Source organism: Myodes glareolus, chromosome 11, assembly GCF_982192425.1.
Source record: "Myodes glareolus chromosome 11, mMyoGla1.1, whole genome shotgun sequence".
In the NCBI taxonomy this organism is placed as follows: Eukaryota; Metazoa; Chordata; class Mammalia; order Rodentia; family Cricetidae; genus Myodes; species Myodes glareolus.
In genome coordinates, this window is record NC_142036.1 from 73,464,329 (window position 1) to 73,486,968 (window position 22,640).

Below are 22,640 nucleotides of genomic sequence, written 5' to 3' on the forward strand. Positions count from 1 at the left end.
CCTGGGTGGGGTGAATTTGAGGGTGAAAGGAACCAGGAGTGAAGATTGGCACAATGTATTCAAGTGTTTTCTTTAAGGATTTTGAAAAAAAATACTCATGAGTATAAGAGAACAATTCTAAGGAGGCTTTAGCATTCTCCAGATTTGATACATTTTAATCCAGTCTCCAGTGTGTAAGATTGGTACGCAAATCATAACCATACATTTTTACTGATTGATTTAGTGAAAGCATTGTCAATAATATTGTAAGTCTACATCATCTTTGATTTGCAGCATATTTTCTTTAAAATTCACTGGGACTAAAACCTGAGCAATCAAGAGTTTAGGAATATCTCCTAGGTTTAATGGGGGATGAGGTCTTAAAGGAATGAAGACCATCACCATGCAAGTCTTCTCCTTTTAGGAGGGAGAGACTGAGGTCCATGTGGTCATATGTGATGTCTTGTAAGTTATGTCAGTGGTTCCTGCAGCTCTTCTGACTGCCAGGAGAGCACCCTCTGCCTACAGAATGAACAGTAAGCCTGAGCTCACTTCTGCAGAAAAGCCCAAGGATGCACCTCTGCCCACACTTTTGCTTTATACTCCTTGATTTGAGCAACAACATAAATATGGGACACTTTCATGTTATAAAAAAGTACATAGAAAAGTATAATGGAAATAATGTGTTTCATTTGTCTTTATAAGTATTTTGAATAGGCAATAATTAGAAATAACAAAATTGCCCTCCAGGGAGACCATGGTTTATTGGTGCCTTTCTCTGAATGGACCACGGCTGGTCCCTGTGCATTAACCCTTTGACTTGGTAGGTTGGTGAAGAAGCTTCAGGGTTATTTAGAGGTCACGGATTTAATATTTGGTTTCATTTTTCATCTGTTAACACATTTCTTTTTCTCCAAGAGGAGGATGGCCAGATGTACCTCCTCCGGTTCCACATTCTGTTTCGATGTACCTCTTTCTAGTGTTCCTCTTCACCCGAAAGCTCATTTTCACAACTGCCTAAGTTTAATTTGTGTGCGTCATAAATTCATAGGTATCAGTCATCCTCTGGATCATGGTCAACGTACCAGGAACCACATTCTTAGAAGAAATTTATTCTTCCTCTTCCAGTAGACACCAATAGTCAACAGCTTCTGACTATGGGTGAATAGCAAAATATTTTCAACTAATATCGGGTATACATGAAGTAATCACATCAACACCCATTCTCCTCAGGTTTTATTGTTATTAAAATGATGTCAAACATTCCCATGAAAAAAAAGAGAAAAGAAATTGGATGTTGTGCCACCAAGCATAACATTGTAATTCAGAATAAATTCAATGACTGAATGCATTCAAAGACATGTTGCATCCCATTTTCTGTATAATTAAGGTGTTAATATGACGGTATAATGGTCATGTAGCCTGAACTCACACCGAATAGACTCTATACTCAAGGCTGGACTTACATGCTGATCACAGACATGCACCACTACATTTAGCTGGTTTTTCCACAACTTGTTTACAGTATTGCCTCCATGCTCACCCACCTATTACCTGACACACTTGTGTGTAGATCAGTATATTCACTCAATTTCTTTGGCAACATACTTTTTCTGCAGCTTCAGCCACCTTTGAAGACTTCCAGATCCGGCCCCATGCTCTCTTCGTTCATTCCTACAGAGCCCCTGCTTTCTGCGATCATTGTGGAGAAATGCTGTGGGGCCTGGTGCGCCAAGGCCTTAAATGTGAAGGTGAGTTGCTTTATGTCTCACTGGACTTAATGTGAGCAGAACCCGCTGCTTCAGTGAGCCTCACATGGCCCTGTTCTCTCTCGAAAGGATCCTCCTGTCACCTTAGTGTGTGTGCCACTGTTTATGGGACAAATTATTCAGCTTTTAACTTTCCTGTCTTTGATATTCTTTATGTTATTTGCAAGCTGCATTCTCACTTCACGCCTCACATGGAAATATTCCCCACTGTACTACATGGGACATTTTAACCAAAAATTAAAACTCAGATTTTTATTAATTGGTGTAATAAGCTTTTAAAGCAGCAGTGATTGAGATGGTTGCTCAAGCCCCCAATATCACTCCAATGCTGAATGGGTAAAGTGGAACTTCCATGCGTACTTTCACACCAGACTACAGGGTGAGCATTCCCCTAGAGGAAACTCCCTGAACTGGACAATTCAGTGTGCAAGAATAGTACCACCTATTCCCAAGCCTTCATGCAGCCCTCCCCTATGTTCTCTACCCGTGTAAATGGATTGCTTTGATGTGTGACCACAATGATCACCCTTATGGAGTACAACCCATAGATAATCTTGAGATGTTCATTTCTTACCAGTGGAGTGAAATATGAAAGACAGTGATTTAAAAGAAACCATGCCTAAGGTGTATTGTTTTGGCTATATTTATTTCACTCCCATAAAACACTTGAGAGAACTTCACTTAAAGGAGAAAGATGTGCTTGGGTTCATGGTGTCAGGTTTAAGTCCGTAGTCCCTTGGATCCATTCTTTCGTGGTTTATAATAAAGCAAAACATCAGGACAAAGAAGGCATAGCTAAGCAATGCCACCCACCTTATGAGAGCTGATAGATTGGCATTATAGACATATATGACATACTCCCAACCTATAATGAAACAGAGTAAGCATTCAGATTCAAAAAAATCTTGTAAAACACGAAAGAAGGATCATCACACCAAACAAGACTCAAACTCAGATGGGCAAATATCAAATCTTGTAGCTCCAGGCCCAGTGTCTACCCCACACAGTGGTGTTGGCATGATCTTATCTATCTTAGACAGCCCTGCTTTGTTGGCTTTGCTGATTGTAGTGCAGATGACCTCTCTTAGGCAAGCTCTGCATGATAACTGCCTTTCCTCAACATCCACCCCGTTTTTGTGGTATCTCCAAATTCCTGAGGACTCCATTATATGTTTTCATCTTTCGCATATGGTGATGCATTGTTCTTTCGGGCCTCAAGGGACTTTTAACTGCTGTACTATTTAGACTACCAGGACTTTCTTCAAAATCTTATTAGGAACTTCCATGACCCTGGAGCTATTGTATACTACACACCCACAAAACCAGAATCAAGTAAACACACCTCTTTTGCTCTCAAGTGGAAACATACCCAGGACTTCTTGGACAATCGTTTCCTTAAGCTCTATCTGTCTTGGTGACCGAGTTGTAATGTATGTTTTATGAGAAGTTGTCTAACCTATTTTGTGATGGACAGGGGAATTCTAATTAGCCAGTGCCAGTTATGTAGGGAATGAACAGAATATAAATATTGGGAGAAAATAAGACTTCCCAAAGTGGGGAACATGCTTTCAACTACCTGCTACGTGGAAGCCAACAAGTGATGGAGTTTATGCATCATCATATTTCTGTGGAGTGGTTATTTTTATCTCCACCTTAGAGACTGGGAAATTGAGATAGAATAATTTGTTCAGGGTCATGTGTACAAGTAAGTTACAGAGACAAGCTTAAAGATCAGTGTCACCCAAACTTGTGATGCACTATGACTAATTTTCCCTCTGTGTGCCCACACACATCTAAAATTATAACAGTAAAATGGTATAATAATTTTATAAATATATTTGTAGATTTTTCTAAACCCAAATTCATTTTAGTCAGAGCATCAAAAAATACAAAAATAAAAAAATTTAAAAAACAACAACCAGGGGAATTGTCTGGCATTTACAACAAAATAAGAATCTAAAACTCATGTTCAAAGAATGAGAGAAAAGAGTCAGAGAAAACAGAAAAGAAAATTTGTATTTCCACTTAGCATCAAGACAAATTGATGTCGTGCTATGTTTTCAAATTCTTAATTTATAAATAATGATGAAGTAGACTTAGTTTCTGGTTAGATGAAAGCTATTTTTATGTTTGTTTTTCAGGATGTGGTCTGAATTACCATAAGAGATGTGCTTTTAAAATCCCTAACAATTGCAGCGGGGTGAGAAGGAGAAGGCTCTCAAATGTTTCCCTCACTGGTCTCAGCACTGTCCGCACATCATCTGCTGAGTTCTCCACCAGTGCCCCCGAGGAACCTCTACTGGTATGGCCTCCTGTCTGTCCATTCCCACTTGCTTGAGAAATCTGGGAGACGTTGTAATATCAGTGTCGGGCCAGGAAAATATTCTGAGAGGAAGACACAGCCCCCATGTAAATGTGTATGTTTCCATTGGGTCTCTGTTGTAGGTTGGTCAATGCATCATTAAAGATCCAACAGCTTTAAGTTTGCTTTCTTCCCTGAACTTGGTGAAAATGAAAAATATGGGGGGGCTTCATACGGTCATAAGGTCTGAGCAATGTGAACTAGTGTGCTAATGCTGCAAAAGATGATCTCCTCTACAGATTTCCAAGGACTTGTAGCATCCTGAATATTTCTTTTGAGCTACAATCTGAAATTTGCCTTTATGAAAATACCAAAGTCTTACTGTTCAGCATTACTGATATTCATAGAAGTTTATCATTGCCCACTACCAAGTACCATGAGAAGAACAGCACTTCCCTAGAATATTTCTAGTACCTGTGAAACAGCTGATGGACATGGTAAAAGCATTTGTTAAGGAAATTCACGTTCATCTTTCACACATTAATGGAAGAATGGTGTGATGATTGCGTGAGCTTCTTAAAAACGGGAATGGAGTTCTGAAATAACTAATGGCTTCATGCTGCAGCTTTTCCTTGTCTACTTTGTCTCACTAGGACACTGATGCATTATAGCATAGTTATTACAGAAAGTGAGGAAAAATAAAGATGTAAGAATTACTAAAATATTTAGGTCGAGTAAATCCACCTAGAATTTAAGTGGAAGCATGGAGTTATCTATTAGAAATTGTCATTGTACAAAGAATATTTGATTGTGACTTTAAATGATTTAAATTTTGTTGGAATAAGCCACATGTCAGATGGGTCATTCGTCGTTACCAATAGGAAATTGCTGTAACCTGTGCCTACATTGCTGTTTTGGTGGTGTTACCTTCTGTTTTTCATTCTTCTTTAACTGGAACTATTGGAGGAAGATTGATGCTATACCTATGTAGTAATTAAATGAGTATGATATCTTTGTACCATTCAGAAGGTATGTTTGTGATTTGTATGAGTGTGTGTTAATCAGAATAAATGTCATTTTTACAACATACTATTACTCAAAAAAATTATCTTAAAATAATTGCCATTGCATACTCTGCTTTGAAGTTCCCTGGTTGAGATCAAAGTTTTGAAAATGTTTATTCTATAAGTTACAGCACTTGTAGTAGGGGTAACTGTAGTAATTGCAAGGCATAATGTTTGAAATAAGAACATTGAAATTATATAAAATACAATTATAAATAAATTATGTCACATTCAAATTTACCACAAAAGGCTTTTTAAGAATTATTTTTATACCAGAAATCCAAAGCTTAAAGTATTTACCATTACCGTAGATTAGAATCTAGTTAGTTTTAATTAGATGATACTTATTCTGACCATGCATTAATCATAGTATGTACCTAAATATACTTGGTTTTACTTGTTTAATATATATTATAATCTAGATACGATGTGTGTGTATATATATATGTATATAACCCATATACAAATGTACACCCACACATATATACACACACATACACACATACAAGTGGTTCATTACATTTAACTATTTTGGATTTTGTAGATACAATTGACTTATATATCAAACTAATCTATATGTAAATAACATATGTAGTTTTTATATAGCCATAATTTAGGTTATATAACTATTATCTTTAATATATATATTTTTGTTTTTAAACAAAATTAATTGGTATATTTAAGCAATTATTTGAATTATTTTATTACAAGATATATTTTATATGTCAAAATTCACTAGTGTTTCACTGATGAATTGAAATTCCCTGTAGTAGAATACTCTAAAATTCATTTTTTTCTAAGTAGCCAATAACATTTCCTTAAAGTGCCCATGAAATTGTGATCATATACAATGACAGTGATTTCTGAAGCCATCATGGCCTCAAAAATAAAATAAAAAAAGTAAGTATTACTTAAAAAAGAAATATGGTCAGGGCCATAAGACACTGAAAGATAATTGGGAACATAAGCTTCCAAAGCCTTATCCAAACTTTCTTCAGGTAAACTTTAAATCGAAATCTCCTTAGAAACAATGTTTGTTACATACTCAACATGTTGGCTCTTAGGTTCTCTTGGAATCCAGAGAACTTGAGGACTGTCTGAGTGTCTTTTATCTAGTTTCTTAGAAATTAGGAAATGTTAGTCTAATTTTGGTGGCACATACCTGTCTCTGTTGTCTTTGTTTCATCTTGGCTAGTGCAGGTAGGAGCCAACTCTGCTTGTTGTAACCAGGCGTACTTAGACCATGGCTGATGTATCTCTTTTCAGCCATGGTGAATTCTAACAAAAGGCAATGTAATAGTAATAAGAGTAAAACCTTTTGGTGCTGTATACAGTAAGGAACAACCAGTTTCAGAGAAGGATGATGCCTTGTGCAAAGATGGCATTGCTCATTAATGCATCTAGAATATGTGTTTTGCACATCTGTGATGACATGTGCAAACTTCTTCTAAAATGAAAGTAAACAAAATATTCTCTGTTACGATTGCTTATTTTGATGATAGGATTGTTTACACGCAGAGTAAGACTTTGCTATTCTACTAATTTATCCAATTTAGGCAAATAAATTGAATCTCAGATTTAAATAGTCCTGCTAAGACAGAAAGGACAAAACAGCATATGTTGTAGTGCAAGCTGCATGTGTCATCTATTTTGGCACAAACCACATCCATTATGCTCTCCCTAATGCACCCATCCTCTAAAATAACCCAGTATACCAAGCTGATGATAGAACAACTAACGATGCACAGACACGTTTTTGGTAAACCATTAACAGTATTATTAGAAACAAAGTAAAATGAGAAGATCCTTGAGTAGGGTACACTACTTATGCTTACTTGTCTGCTATATATAATTATACAGATTATATTTCTTTATATTATATTTCTCATCTCTTTATTTATAGGAGTTATGAGTCAGTTGAAAGCAAACTACATTAGGCTTAATCTTAGACAACAATCTCACAACCCTTCTTTTTGTCCTTAAGTGTGAAGAAAGAGATTGTCAGATCAGTTTTCCCACAAGGAACAATTGTAAACTCTAAATAAAATAAGACAGAAATGGAGAAAGCCAGTATTGGAAGGTGTCTGTGAGCTTCCAAGGCAGTCAGGACTCAAACTTCCAGAAATAGGGAAGATAACACACAGGGTTTTTCCAGTATGAGCTATTTGACTCAAAATGACGATGGTGTTACTATTGAGAATTCCTGATATAAAATAAAACTGGAGAATTACCATATATTAAATTAATTGAATATAATGCTGTATTACACAGTATTTAAATATGAAACATTTAAGGTGATATGGTCTCACACAGGCAGAATATCATAATAGAATCAGAAACTGTATGTGCATATTGATTTATATACAGAATAGAACTGTTATGTGATAGACCTTTCAGTAAATGTTTTGAGAGTTCGTTGGGACATACGTATAGAAACTAGAATCTTTTAAAATGGTTATTTGGGACAGTCTGTCACTGTGTACCCTGTGTTACCCTAGCTCTCTGTGAACTAGCCAGGTAGACATAACTGACCTGGAAATGACAGAGATCTTCCTGCCTCTGCTTCCTAAGTGTTGGGGATATGGGTGTGCTTCACCATGTCCAGCCTGGAAAATAGGTTTAACCTGTTTCAAACCCTATGATCATAGGCACTCTGATTTTCAAGGAAATAATAAAAATGAATAAATGAAAATACTTCAAATAGGAAAAGTTTTTTAAAGAAAAATTAAATCTCTGAGGAAAAGGAAATGAATCAAGAAGCTGGGAATCATTCAAATTAAGAATGCCTTTCACTTAGAACAGAATAATGTATTAGGGGATTTGTCCCCACAGAAAACTGATTCTCCCTCCCTCAGAAGCACGTGTGAGCTATCCATGTTGGCATACCACCTGCCATTGGCATGATGTAGGTCTTGTTTAGGAAAATGTATCTTTGACATTTCACCAGTGCAGCTTCCAGCTCTGAAAACATGTGAATAAAAGCAACACTGACTCCATAGATTATATCTGTATTTACACGTTCATTAAGAAATTACTATTCACTCAACAACACAGTAGAATTTCACAAAGCAATATTTAAATAAAGAAATCAAGCGGGGCATGGCAGTTCATGACTGTAGTTCCAGATCAGAATGCTCAGAAAAAAAAATGCAGTCATGAAAGGTAAAATTTTGGGATCACTCCAGATAGCATAATGAGACTCCTGTATCAACAGGAAGTCATAGATAAAGGGTCTATATTTATAGATCGAAGATTTGAATTGTAATTGAGGCAAATCCAGTTTATGTTGAAGAACAGGAAAATAGTGCTTTCTCTTGGATGCTAGCTGGGGAGGGAGCAGAAGTGAAATATCAAGGAAAATGGAAGAATTCTGTTTCTTATCTGGAAAGAAATTCCAGGTGTATATACATAATCTCATCAAGACTTATACTTTTTAAAACTTTATACTCATTACTTCTTGTGAATTGCAACTTTAAAATGCTCTAAAACAGTGGTTCTCAGCCTTCCTGATGCTGTGAAACTCTAATGCAGTTCCTCATGTTGTGGTGACCCCAACTATAAAATTATTTTCATTGCTATTTCATAACAATAATTTTGCTACTGTGGTAAATCATATTGTAAACATTTGATATGCAGGATATCTGATATGCGACCCCTGTGAAAAGGGATCACTACACACAGATTGAGAACCACTAACCTAAAAGTATACTGTTTTAACTATCCAAAGTTGTTGGAGATTTTATCAATGGTAATGTTAAGAAAGGATCAAATGTTTTATCAGGATTATTATTGATTAAATACTGAGATTCCTTTTATTCAATTATGATAGGTTTAGAAATATGGTTAGAAAACTTCCATTAATTATCAACAAGTTATACATTGTTTAGGTGAAATATTAAAACTAATGTGTCATAGCATGCTGAAATTCATGGAATTTATTTATGTGATTGACATTATTTTCTGTAGTAGCCTTTTAAAATATTTTCTTCTTTCATACATTACATCTTAACCTCAGTTTCTCCTCCCTCCACTCCCCTCAGTTTTTTCAACTCCCTTATCCTGCAGATCCATTCTTGGGGATATTCACTGACATGGTCTAACAATATGCAATAAGACTAGACACAGACCTTCGTATCAAGGCTGGACGAGGTAACTCAGTAGGAGGAAAAATGTCCCATTTACCAAAGTTAAATCAATATCTATAAACAATTTAAACAGATATATAAACCCTAAAGAAATAGAAGCAGTCATTAAAAGTCTTCCAACCAAAAAATATACCACGTGGTTTTAGTGCAGGTTTCTACCAGACTTTCAAAGAAGAGGTACTGCCAATCCTCCTCAAATTACTCCACAAAATAGAAACAGAAGGGGTACTATCATTTTCATTTATGAGGCCACAGTCACCCTCGTACCCAAACCACACAAAGATTCAACAAAGAATGAAAATTACAGACTAGTCTCACTCATGAACATTGATGCAAAAACACTCAATAAAATACTCACAAACCAAATTCAAGAACACATGAGAAAGATCATTCATCATGATCAAGTCGGCCTCATCCCAGAGATGCAGGGATGGTTCAACATATGAATATCTATCAAAGTAATTCACCATACAAACAAACTAAAAGAACACACACACACACACACACAAAATCATCATTTCATTAGATGTTCAAAAAGCCTTCGATGAAATCCAATACTCTTTCATGATAAAAGTCTTGGGGAGATCATGGATACAAGGGATATAACATAATAAAAACAATTTACAACAAGCTTATAGCAAAAGTCAAATTAAATCGAGAGAAACTCAAAGCAATTCCACTAAAATCTGGAATAAGACAAGGCTATCTGCTCTCTCCATATGTATTCAATATAGTAGCTTTTGCCAAAGACACAAAACTATAAATCATATGATCTTTCTTTAAACCATACCATGACAAAATAAAAGTTCTTACACGCCAATGAATACATATGGAATGAGCTCTGTAATTAATAGTGGGTCTGTTTCTTGTGATCTATAGAAATGCTTGATGATGCTAAGTCAACAAGATAAAAGAACAGTGTTGCTTATATATTTTTCTGGTGTTTTCCTTGAAAACAATTATTTAGCATAATTTCTGGAAGCAAGACTGGAGGTATGGCTCAATGGATAGAGTACTTAGAGCACATATGTGAGGATCAGAATTGAGATCCTCAGCATTCTCATGAAAGCTAGTTGGGAATAATTGACCACCTATAATCACATTGCTCAGGAGGAAGAGATGATGTTTAAGAGACTGCTCTTAGGGATGGAGAGGGAGGAGGAGAGGGACTGGGAGGGAATGGGAGGGTGTTGGGAGGGGGGTGGAAATGGAAACTTTTATAATTTAATAAACTTTGAAAAAAAAGAATAATTTTAATCAAAAAAAAGATATGAGCTCAAGAGAGAGAACCTGCCTCAAAGTATAAAGTGGAAAATAATCAAAAAAAATCCCCAAAGTCAATATCTGGCCTCTATATGAATACATTCACATATTAATATACATTCACACATGTATTCATACACACATGCATGTAAACACACACACACACACACACACACACACACACACAGAGAGAGAGAGAGAGAGAGAGAGAGAGATGCCCAGGAACACATGAACATGCATACACATCACACACAAGCACATGCAAAATGATGATAATAAGCCGATCTTGATCAGATAAAATTGTTAAGTGCCCCATGGTACATCCATGTAGTGGAAATTATTATAGTTACTAAGCATAATTAATAGCCAACTGAATCTTGCAATAATGAAGTCAGTGTTCTCAAAGTAAATCAATATTGAATCCCCCTTTCACCCTCATAAAACCCATGAGTATCTAATGAGAAAAGTAATCTATGGGAAATTATAAATTATTTATTTAGTGCATATTGCCTAGTTGATCTTTACACACTATAATCTGAAGGATGAATTCTGATGAAAGACCAGACTGAAAAGTCTGCAGGACCAATATTTAAAGGAAAGCTGTGATGTTTAGATGCCACATACATAGTTGACTAGGGTACTGTCTTGTTTGAGAAATTGAGAGACTTGGTATTTTTTTTTGTCTCATAATATTGCCTATAGACAAAAAAAATCATGATTTTTTTCAACAAAAGCCATATTTGGATCGATGTTCCAATGAGAAGCTGTTGTCTCTGAATTCCCCAGGTAATTTTCATCAGCGTACACACTGCACAGATAGTACTGGCTGCCGAGGTGTTTTAGTAAAACTTCCCTCTAATTGTAAAAGGTTCCCAATGTCCCTGAGTCAATGGCAGCATATTGCAAATCACGAAACAGAGTTTTCAAAAACAAGTAATAAGATTTTTCTGAATGTACAGTAATTTATTTAATAAGTAGGAAGAAAATCACTAACATCAGAGTATAGTTCTACAGTTTTTAATGTTTCAACTGGAGTTCATTTTTGTTTTGATTTCTATTTATCAAATAGAAAACTGCCTACATATTTCCCTTTGTTTTAAAAAATATGAAAAAGAACATATTCAATATATTTTAAATTGAAACTTTTCTTTTAAAACTAAAGTGTATTTTTTTTTTACTTTCAAATAATATTTTAATTTAAAGTGAGATCAGAAATCAAGAAATGAACAAAAAATATACCATAGATATATTATATTTGCTTGTAGTGATATTTCATTTGTATTTTGATAAATAAACCTTGCCTGAAGATCAAAGAGTAAAACAGCCTCACCGATCAGCCTTATAGACCAGGCAGTGGGGACACACACTTTTAATCCCAGTAGCCACACTAGTTTGCCATAGAAGCCAGGCAGCAGTGTTGCAAGCCTTTGGTCCTAGCTCCAAAGAAGAATATACGACCGGAGCAGACAGCTCTCAGACAAAGTCTCGTTCTGAGATTCCTAGAGCCAGGATTACCATACCAGACTGAGGTCGACATAAGAGTCAGTGACTGACTGCTTTGCTTCTCTGACCTTCAGCTTGAACCCCAATTTCTGTCTATGGGTTTTTATTAATTGCTTGACATTTACCTTCCTTTTAAAAATTCAAGTTTTATGTGTGGGGGTGTTTTGCTTGAATGTATATGTGGGCATCACTTGCACACCCAGTATCAACAGAGGTCAGAAATAGGCATTCGCTCCCCGGAAACTGTATTTACAGACAGTAGTGAGACACCATGTGGATGCTGGGAATAGAACCCTCATTCTCCGGAAGAGCAGTCATTGCTCTTACCCACCAAGCCGTCTCTCTGGGCCCTAGATTTGTCTTCCTAAACCCCTTACCTCTGGCCATCCCTTGTTTGCCACCCCGACACAGATAGTAAGTATGTTTCAGCTCACTCTCACCTGCGGGCAAATAACAGCTATGCAACATTTGATTACTCTAATGACCTTTTTCTCCATTTCACATTAAGAGCGAGAATTATTGTGAAGAAAACCTAATCTTTTACTTAAAGGTCAAAAATACTTCATTTTGACTCTAATTTGTTTTCAACAAGGTACAAGAGCTACCCCTCATCACTAAGACCATAGATTTTTTTTTTAAACAACTACTCATAATCTCAAAATGTTTTGCATCTGTGACTTAGTGGCTCCTGTTCCATTTAAACTTTAAAAGTATTTTCTAGTTGGGACTTTGTTGTGGCCACAAAGCTGACTGATGTAGCAGTTTGGTTTTGTCTGATAGCACGTGTGCCTATGATAAATATCATTGACTAATCCACACTGCTTTTCACTAGTAACTTTGTTTTTCTGTCTTTTTCTCCTTTTATTCCTCTCCTTTGCTGCTCTTTGCTCTTTCAACTTCATGTTTCAGTCTCCTGTGAGCCCTGGCTTTGAGGTAGGTAATAAGCTGCCTGGCATTAAGAATATGCTGTAATCTGGTCTTCAAACCCACCTTGTAGTAGTCTGTAGTTGGCATTCATGGTTAACGGTTACGAGTTTGGATGAGAGTTCAGTCCACTGAATGCAGAACTCTGAGGTTCAGCTGTTGTTTGTTGTTTTTTATTGTCAGTGTTTGAATTCCCATAATCCTCAAAGTGACAAAAATCAACCTAGTCATTAAAGTAATTACAGTTGATTTTTTTAGGTCAAAATTTGCCCCCTTAATGCTTGATTTCCTAACATGGGTATCTTGTCTATGAAAATGAAAAGACAAGTTTTGTGGTGCTCTGTGAACTGAAACCTCTGAAGGTTGGAAAATTGTGTTCTCATCCCAGATACTGTAGAACCAGGAAAAGTGAGGACACAGTGTCTCCATTCCGCTTTGGCTTGAGACCATAGACTTTAAACCCAGGAGTGCCTGAAAATGAACCTGACAACTTCTTCGACTTCTTGACTTGAATCTTTTCGTAGAGCATTTTCTTTAACAATGTGTATTGTCACAAACTATTAGTCCTTTTCTAAGAGGTAACATAGAAGCAGAAATAATAAGCTTTCAATCCAGGCAGAAATTGTATATGGATGTGGAAGAAATTTCCTTTAAAAAGCGTCAATTAATCACTCTAAAATTGACTTTTTATCTGTCTTAAATAATTAATAGCACTTTTATGGGAAAATCATGGCAGAACCTACAGTCATGTTCTCCAGCCAACTGACTTGCTAGTATTTATTTCCCCTTTCTTTGACACCATGACCATTGGAAGTTGATCCACCACTGTTTTCTCTCCAGAAACTATAAGCTTCAAGTGCCATTTTGAGTTTCCATGCTCAGATCAATGTGTGGCTAGTCTGGTGGAAGATACCAGTGTAAACCCACCCACCAGAACACGTTCCAGGTTATATGAAATTGACAAGTAAAAATTTTGTGTGCATAAGAAGCAAGATTAAGACTTTTGATTCACTGGTGCTAAATTCCTGTTTGGAAAACCATTTTTGCTGAAAAGGACCCTATGTAGAAAAGCCCAGTGTAAAATCAATGTGTATTTTTTTTATTTCCTTTTAATTTGTTTCCTTGAATGTCCCTAGATATAGTTTTCTGGCATGCATTTCCCTTTGAGTTTTCCTTAGGTCCTGAAAATTAGAAGTGGGAAGCATATTCACTCCCCACTCTTTACATTCAAGAACTGGATGTGAAGAACAGAGAGAAATTTTGACTTTTGTGGAACTTGTAGCTCTTAAAGGCAACCAGGCCTTCTTCAAAGACCAGCTCCTGCAGAAAATAAGATAAACTTTCTGCAGAGTCTATTTTTCCCAGAACTTTGTTTGTACTCGACTTTTCAAAGTCATAACCAATTGTATCTACAAAGAGAAGGATACATGAAATTTGACAAGTTTTTTTCCTCTGAAATGTATTTTACCAATAATTGTGTGTGTAGAAGAATTATAATAGACACTTGATGACTTTTCTATTTTCAGTATGTCCTTGTCATTGTATCCATGTAGGATAATTTATCTGCCCTGTGTGGAACATCCATCTATTATATTAGTGATAGCTGTTGTTGGAGTAAGCATCTGCATATATATTTTCTTCTAGGCTCATAAAATATTTGTTGGGTCTCAGTAAGAATTTGTTGAAAGAATTATTTTTGTTGGATTCCTAGAAGTTAACTGTGTTATATATACTTTTCAACAAACTGTTATTTAAAAGGAAATAGTAGAGGCATACATTTAAAATTTTACTAGTTGATAGTGTTTAATAGTTTCTATTTCTCATACTTTACAAAAGTAGGTTTTATGAACGTTTTTTAAACTTTTGTTTCTCCCATTTTGATGGTTTGAGAAAGAACCTGCTGTATCTAAAAATTATTTCTTCACTGGTAAAGAGAAACAATCCTGCATGCAGGCGTTAACCATCCTTCCTCCTTTTGGTGTCTGTCGCTTTCCTGCTTGCTATTGACTTGCTAACTACGGCCAACAGTCTTCCTATCTTAATTAGCTACCTTTGTCCATCAGCCTAGGATGCTAGACTATTCTGGGGTTTTGCGTGTGCTTTCTCTCACACTGGTTTTTAAATTTTCTGTTTAATAAATAATAAGTGTTGTAGGCTACAGTATGATTACTTCTTTAACATGGAAAACACTTATTCTTCTTCAGTTTTATAGAATCCAGAGCCTTTTGAAATTATATTAATGTGAACAGACAGAGACACGTAACATTCTGGTCAAATGATTTAGGAGAGTGGAGTGATTGTTTATTGCAATAAAGGATGGGAAGCCAAGGTCGAAAACAAAGAATTGAAGTAGTAGGTAACCTCTGTAGACACAATATAATGTGAAAGACAAAAATTAGAAAACAAGAAATAAAAGAAAATAAAAATAGATTTATTTTTTAAAAAATTTAGTCAGAGTTGTTTTAAATGCTTTCAATATCTTTGAAGGGCATCTATTAATACAGTTCTGAGGTTTACAGCCTCTACAGAAACTTGCTTTCACCGAAATTGAATTCTCTGAATCCAAAGCTTTTTGTTTCTTCTTAACATTCAGACTGCATTAGAGAAACTGTAGGAAATACAGAGCTCATTCTAAAAGCTTGTCTTGTGTCTGACTGTTTTATATCCTCAAAGTTTAGTTTTTGTGAAATTTAAACTACATTCAGTTTAACTTCTAATGGAGCACAGATATTTTTTAAATAACAATTTGCCACAAGCTTGTCATTTTCATAAAGTTTTCTGACTCATATGTAATAAAGACAAGAGAGTCTTGGCTGGATAGCTTCATAGAAATTTCCAGGGAGTTTTTCAACATGGCCAATATCTATCTAGAGGCACGTACTTGGTACTCTTGTGTTCTGGAGTTCCAGGAATCCTGGTGACTCATCTAAATTAAAGTCATTTTCCACTTGTAAATGCACCGTGGCTGGCCTGTAATATTCTGCCAGGTGTCACAAGGTTTCTCTTGATTGCTGTCTAAGTGAACTCTCCAAACACAAACCAGGACAGTGTACACTTTAAGTGAAGAGCCGTTTGCAGAGTTAATTTATTTATCTACTTCCCAACCACCAAAACCTAGATGAAGAGTGGTGTATCCATGGGGAAGGAGTCCTGCAGTAAATTAACATGATAGGGCTCAGTATATTGTAGCATGATGTTATTCAATGGAACCTGTGTATAACATCTATATAATAATTTACGTTCTGGATTGAAACATTAAGAAGCCTATTTATAAATGCAATTCCTGTTGGGCAAAATTTCAGGAAACTCATTTGTAATATGGGGACACCATGCTTTGCTTGTCCCTACTTTGTTAGGTTTTAGGAACAGTTGGATCTTGAATAAAGGCTCTGATGGCCCCATTAATCCCTCAGGCAATGCTTCATGGCATCTGGAAAGCTCCCCAGGACCCAACAGTAGACATTTTCTCTCTCCCACCTTTATCCTGCCAGGCCTGATAACCATTACATTCCGGGCCCCTTGTAGCTACTGAATTCTTAACTGAAATAAAGAATACTCATGCTGTATGTGAGAGCTGTGTGTTCTGGGGAATTCCTATACCCGGGAAAATATGAAAAAAATCATATGAAAGTAAGTATGAGGGAAGAAAGGAATGGAAAGTTAGAATTAGATCTCATATTACTTTAAAAGTTAGAAATATTTGTGTTTTCAGTGGCAGAGTGTTAGCTCAGTGGGAATGGTATTTGTCCCCAAGCCCACAACCTGAGTTCAACCTCAGAGACCCACCTAGTAGAAAGAGAATGTGTTCCTACTAGCTGTCCTCTGACAGGTACCATGACATGTGTGCACCATGCATACACAACATGTGGTCACACAAATAAGTCCATTCATATATTATATTTAATATTTGTCTACCCAGAAATATTTAGCTGCCGCCTATGATTCTCACACAAACTTTTGGGTATGAAGTCACTTATACTAAGTTAACCAACTTGCCTTCCCTTCTCAGGAAAAGAGTTTTCTTTTCAGGATAAACTTGTAAAATATAAGAAAAGGCAATGTCCAGAAATTATGAACTAAAGTGTCACTTTGAATAAAGAGCCCAAATTAGGGTAATAATCTATTTTTATATTTTTTACGGCCATGCTGTTTCACCGATATTTAGTTAGTTAGTGCTTTCTTATATTTTCAAAACTCAGTTCTTGGGAGAGTAGAAGCATATAGGTGAAAGGAAAAGCCCCTATATTAAAAATCCCATCTTGCTTTATTACATCATTGTGGAAGTGAAACACATACAAGCACACACTCACACAGATGCACTAGCACTGCAGTGTGGCATTAATTAACATGGGCTAGGATTCCGTGAAAGGCTGCACAAGTGTCTCTATGGCTGATTGTTAGAGGAAGACTGTAGTCTTTGAAGTCTTAGGCCATCTATATACTTTCTCAGCTCCTTCGTGGTATCAGCAATAAGCCCAGTCCAGGCCTCTGACTGTTCATGTCGAGTTAAATACTCAATTACGAGAGTAAATGTCCCTAAATTGATGTCCTTGATTTTCCTTGGATAGTCATCCACTCCACCCCCATCACTTTCTATACGTCGATTCAGCCTGACATTTAAAGTTCCAGAGCAGAAGTTGTGGACATGCATTCACTTTCTTTCGAAGTGGAAATGTCCCCTCTGCCGCTTAAAAAACAATTGTAGATTTAGAATGCATCACATTAAGTTTGCATTGCTTTCCTGTTTTACTTTCAAGGAAAAGCCTACTTATATCATGTTTCCTTTCAGGGTCCCAGCTCACAGGGTATTTATTGGTAACTGGCATTTAAAAGAACAGGGCCTGCAATTTCTAGAAACACTTCCACAGCTCTGATGCTTTTCCTGCAAAGGGTGGATCACTTAAAACCCAAGGCTCTTGTGCCCTCGCCTTCTGTTTACTCAAAAGAGTGAGGCAATAGAAAGTAAATGTAACTTCCAAGACTACTTTAGCACTCAGCAAATCTAGATCTCCTCATATTTTTCCAAGGGTATTCCATGTGTCGTTACTTTGAAAGCTTTCATAAATGGCTGTAAACATTAAGAAGTGAATTCTCCGCTGTAAAACACAGCATCCGTCACCACTAAGCAGGTGGTATGCTTTTTTCCCCTGCCCTATAATAACCCTTTTAATGGTTATGAGAAGGTTTTGATCAGCTTTTCTTTATACTATGTATTTAGGACATCCAACTGAGAATTCAAACTCATTTATCTGGCACTTTTGGCACAAAGTTCAAAGGACACAGAATCAGATCACAATTAAAGAACCTTGAGACTCGGCAAACAACCTACCTTCTACACAGCATGCGTGCCCTTATGTGAACTTCATTTCTCATGGTTCATATTTGCCTTAGTCAAAGACTGTGCTGGAAGACTCTCTTACTCTGAATGTAAAGGGTGATATCTGGGGAAAGATGTCTGTTTCATCTTTCTTTACAAAGTAACGGAGCTCTGAGCTTTCTCATGTATTTCTAGCACTAAGTACAGGTGGGGTTAGTCAATACCAAATAACTGTAAAACTGTCTGTCAGAGCTTCAGCAGGGAACCCTCTGGGTAGTCTCTAGATAGGAAGGGCTTTGTTGTCCTTGACATATTTTTACTTGTTGATAGAGTGAAACCTGATAAGACATTTTCTGTATGGGAATCTTGAGTGAAGCAGGATTCCAGAACTGTACAATTTGAATAGAGTAAGGTAGACTAGGTCCTTCCCTAAAAATAGCTTCTATTCTGTTGACAATTTGAAAACAGTAGGCAGGTAGAACAGTTGTCTTCAGACTTCAGCAAGTACTCAACAGGAGACAGAATGGTGTGACCCAGAGAAAAGGAGAAAATGAGGAAATAGTCAGGGACCTCTTAGAGATGATGGTGAGAGAATTGAAGATAAGTAGGAAGAGACCTCTGTCCTGAGGTGAAAAGAAGAGTAGATAGACAGATAGAGACAGTTACAGGTACATAATGGTAATAAAGAGGCACAGAGAACTGATTCTTTCCCAGTCTCCCTAGATCCAGTAGTGTCTCTTTGAACCTCCAGGGGTGTTTGCCCCAGGAAACTTGGTAATTAGGAAAGGTCCTTCTTGAGGGCATTGGTGGGGGGCTTGGGCTATTCTGCCTGGTTTTGTGGAATGCCTGTACAGCTTCAGATTTACGGAATCAAGGATGGATACATAGTTGGGTGTGGTTTTGTAGACTCATTATTCACACTGTTTAAGCAAAACAATACCTGAATAAGACAGTAGGCAGCTGACTGAATGGCTCTTAGACACAAACGTTGCTGAATCAACTAGTTATTGTGTTCCTGAAACATCCATGACTCAGATGCCTTCTGTTGAGCACTCGCAACATAACTGAAAATCCCTGATGTAGGTCAACGATAAGTCTTCAGGGCATTTTCACATCACTTGCATTTTGGTATGAAAGACATTTGTTTAGTTTCATTGTGTCGTGTGCCTTCTTTATTCACTCATATGAAGAAAAAAAGGTTATTTCTGTGATCTATTAGTAAATAACTAAAGAATTTGGGAACAGACATGTAAAGAGAGAGAAATAAGTATGGGAAATAAAACTACACGAGTTCATAGTTACACTTAAAATCTATGTGAGTTGAGTCAAATACTTATAATCTTCTGTGAGTGAGTTTTTTTGCCTAATGATAGAGATGATAAAATGAGGAGTTACAAGATTTCACATATTTATTTGTATTTTATCAAAGATTTTTCTATCATCACCTTGTCCAAAGTTCTAAATGAACCAGACTTATTCCCCAGAGGAGGTAACCGGAAAAACCCATCTCCATCATCTTTCACTTCACTTTTTGTTTTGTAGTTTACGAAGAGGCTCATCTCATGGCCTACTGGCAAGGTTTCAGTGTATCTGTCTCTGGCAGTGGCTCCATGGCTTCTTCTTCACTTCTGCCGCTTTCTCCCAGCATTTAGTTTAGTTTTCCCCACCGACCTCTATTTCCTGTGCAGGCCAATATAATTTCTTTGTTAACCAATGGTATTCACAGCATACAGAGGGGAATCCCACATCAGTTCCTCCTACCTAACATTTCTTTCTTTCTTTCTTTCTCTTTTTCTTTCTTTCTTTCTTTCTTTCTTTCTTTCTTTCTTTCTTTTTTTAATGGGTACAGTGAACTTTATTGATTGTATTCAAGAGAGTAGGGCTCCCTAAGCCCTTCCTGTTATTCTGGGGGTCTGGAAAGGAAATTGTGAGGGAGATGCTCATTGTCAAAGATTGAGTTAGGACAGGGACTGCTCAGCAGCTGATGGCCTCCTAATCCTCACTCCCCTACCTTGGAATGTAGAAACTGACTGTGACTGGGCAGCGGCTGTGGGGCAAAAGTTACCCCAGAAAGGTGGCTCAGAACACCCAGCAATCAGGAAGCAGAGGTAGGTGGACCTCTGTGAGTTCAAGGACAGCCTGGTCTACAGAGTGACTACTAGGACAGATACACAGAGAAACCCTGTCCTGAAAAAAATAAAATAAAAAAGTTTAAAACTCTGCCCTTTGCTTGGGGGCTTTGCTGTTGTGTTTAACAGGGACAAATCAATAAAGAATTCAATGTCTCCATTGAATGCTTTTCTCCATTTTTCTGTTTGTCCTTAACTTGAGAGTTTCCCCCAAACTCTAGTCATAATCGGCTATGTGGATTGAATATTAGTTAATAAATAGAAGTAATTTTGAGTGCTGTAGGGTTTTGTTTGAACAATGATTTTTTTTTCTGTAAAGTGGCTTTTATCTTTTTATAAAGGCTTGCATTTGATGTTTACTTAATTAGCAATAAACAAACCCAAGGTCAGACAACTTTTCCACTCAGTTTTCCAGATGAACTAATGAAGATTTCATTTCAAAGTGAATATACTGTGTGGAGAAAATGCTTGAATCCCATTAAATATTTAAAGACAAACTGGCACTAGGAGGCCCATGATGTAATCAGGGCATTACTTACTGGGATAGTGCCAACCTTGCTAAGTCATTAATGTAAAGTATCAAGTTAAAAGCCAATCCTTCTCTGTAAGAGCAGGATATTTTGTCTTTAGTAGGCCTCCAGTGCAGAGGCTTCAATGGCGAGTAGTCATTTCACACAAAGCAGTTAGTGAGAGTTGTTACTTCAGAAAAGTTCAAGAAAAGTTGAACAACAACAACAAAAAACTCTATATCTTACTTATATTTAGTATTTATTTCTGGAGTTAAAAATAAACTTCCACCATTGTTCTGTTCTGATATTCTTCCTATCTGTGGTATGATGTGATACCCTGAGATTGGAAGCAGCACTTAATGGTTTTCATCATCGAGTTTGCCAAATCAAGTAATTGCATGTGTGTGACTCCAATCTTATTGGATGACTACATCGATCCTGATATAAATTTGACACAAAGAAATTTTACTCACTAGACCAAAGATGAAAATAAAGTGTAAATTTTTTGAAGTGCATTCTTCTGCGTTAGCTTTTGGTAATTATAGAGAAGGTAACTGAAATCAGGTCTTTGAAGTTGGAGCCAGTTTTTGCTTTGAACATATTAATGAAACAGAATAAAACAAAATACAGCTGTTCTGTTCCCAGAGCATTTCAATATTCCTCTTGTTCCATGAAGAAAAAATTATAGTGCAGATTGTCCAAGTTCACTAAATACATGAAGCCAAACTAGGCCTTAAGCAGCAATGGAAATCCACCTAAACACAATTTGGCCAGCTAAATAAACCCATAAAAACTCTCATTTCTTTGATAAGTATGGAGGAACTTTCTCTATGCAAAAGTTAATGTGAGAAAGAAATGAAATCTGAGATTCTTGAGTACTGTAATATATTGAATTAAATATATAAATGATAGAAAATAATGAAGTAAGTTAAGAAATTAAAGCGACCCTATTCTGTATCTAATACATTAGGCGCAAAATAGCTCCTTCAGCATCAGGGCTCTCAATTGCCAGCTTAATGTTGAAGTTATCTCAAGTATCTTGAAATACATACATTTCTCAAATTATGAGAATGCTGTTTGTTTGTTTTTGTTAAAAGAGAATTTTATTAGCTACCCCAGGCCTAGAACTTGGCAATCCTTTCTCAGACTTCAGATGAAAGAATTATAACCATGGGTTTTACTGTGTTTAAAAGTTTAATTTCACATTCTCTCCACATCATCATTAATTTTTTTAATAACAATTACTGAGAGGAATGCAGAAATGCCGTTTCCTGGACAATGTGATTCACACTGTGTGTGTCACAGGGTAACGGTCGTGTGCCATGAGCTTCGAGTTTTCATCTGTTGCTCTTCTGTAGCTTATGTAGTCTTACGTTGTAAAGCCCTTGTTGTACAATTAAAGAATAGAAAAAGGCCATATGAGCCCTTAGTACAACAGCAGGTAGTGATCTTGTCTTTCCATTTGCCTTGGCTCTTACATTTCTCTTCTGACATCACTCTCACACCAGTGTGTGTATGTAGGGTTCCAGAAGCTAAGTACAGTACTTAGACAGATTTTCTACTCTCCTTTTTCTAAGGTGACAGTTATCTGGTAAAAAATGGAATTTCAAGTTCCCTCTGCCATCATTATATCAATTTCTGCATATTTATATATTATACCATACTTATGTACTCTAATTCAAGACTGTGAAACTTACTTTTTCATTTTAGGAAGATAGGTTATATTGGATAATATT

General features: G+C 36.5%; 1 protein-coding gene across 2 annotated transcripts in view; it reads left to right on the forward strand.

The window, feature by feature from the left end:
* The window catches only part of Prkd1 (protein kinase D1), a 308,561-nt gene that overhangs the window by 219,596 nt on the left and 66,325 nt on the right, over positions 1 to 22,640 (forward strand). Inside the window, exons 3-5 of one of the 2 annotated variants that reach the window (XM_048415779.3) lie at positions 1,599 to 1,730; positions 3,890 to 4,050; positions 12,935 to 12,958. In XM_048415779.3, the coding sequence (XP_048271736.3) occupies positions 1,599 to 1,730; positions 3,890 to 4,050; positions 12,935 to 12,958 (317 nt within the window). The remainder of the gene's footprint in view (positions 1 to 1,598; positions 1,731 to 3,889; positions 4,051 to 12,934; positions 12,959 to 22,640) is intronic. The other variant, XM_048415780.3, reaches the window with a different exon arrangement.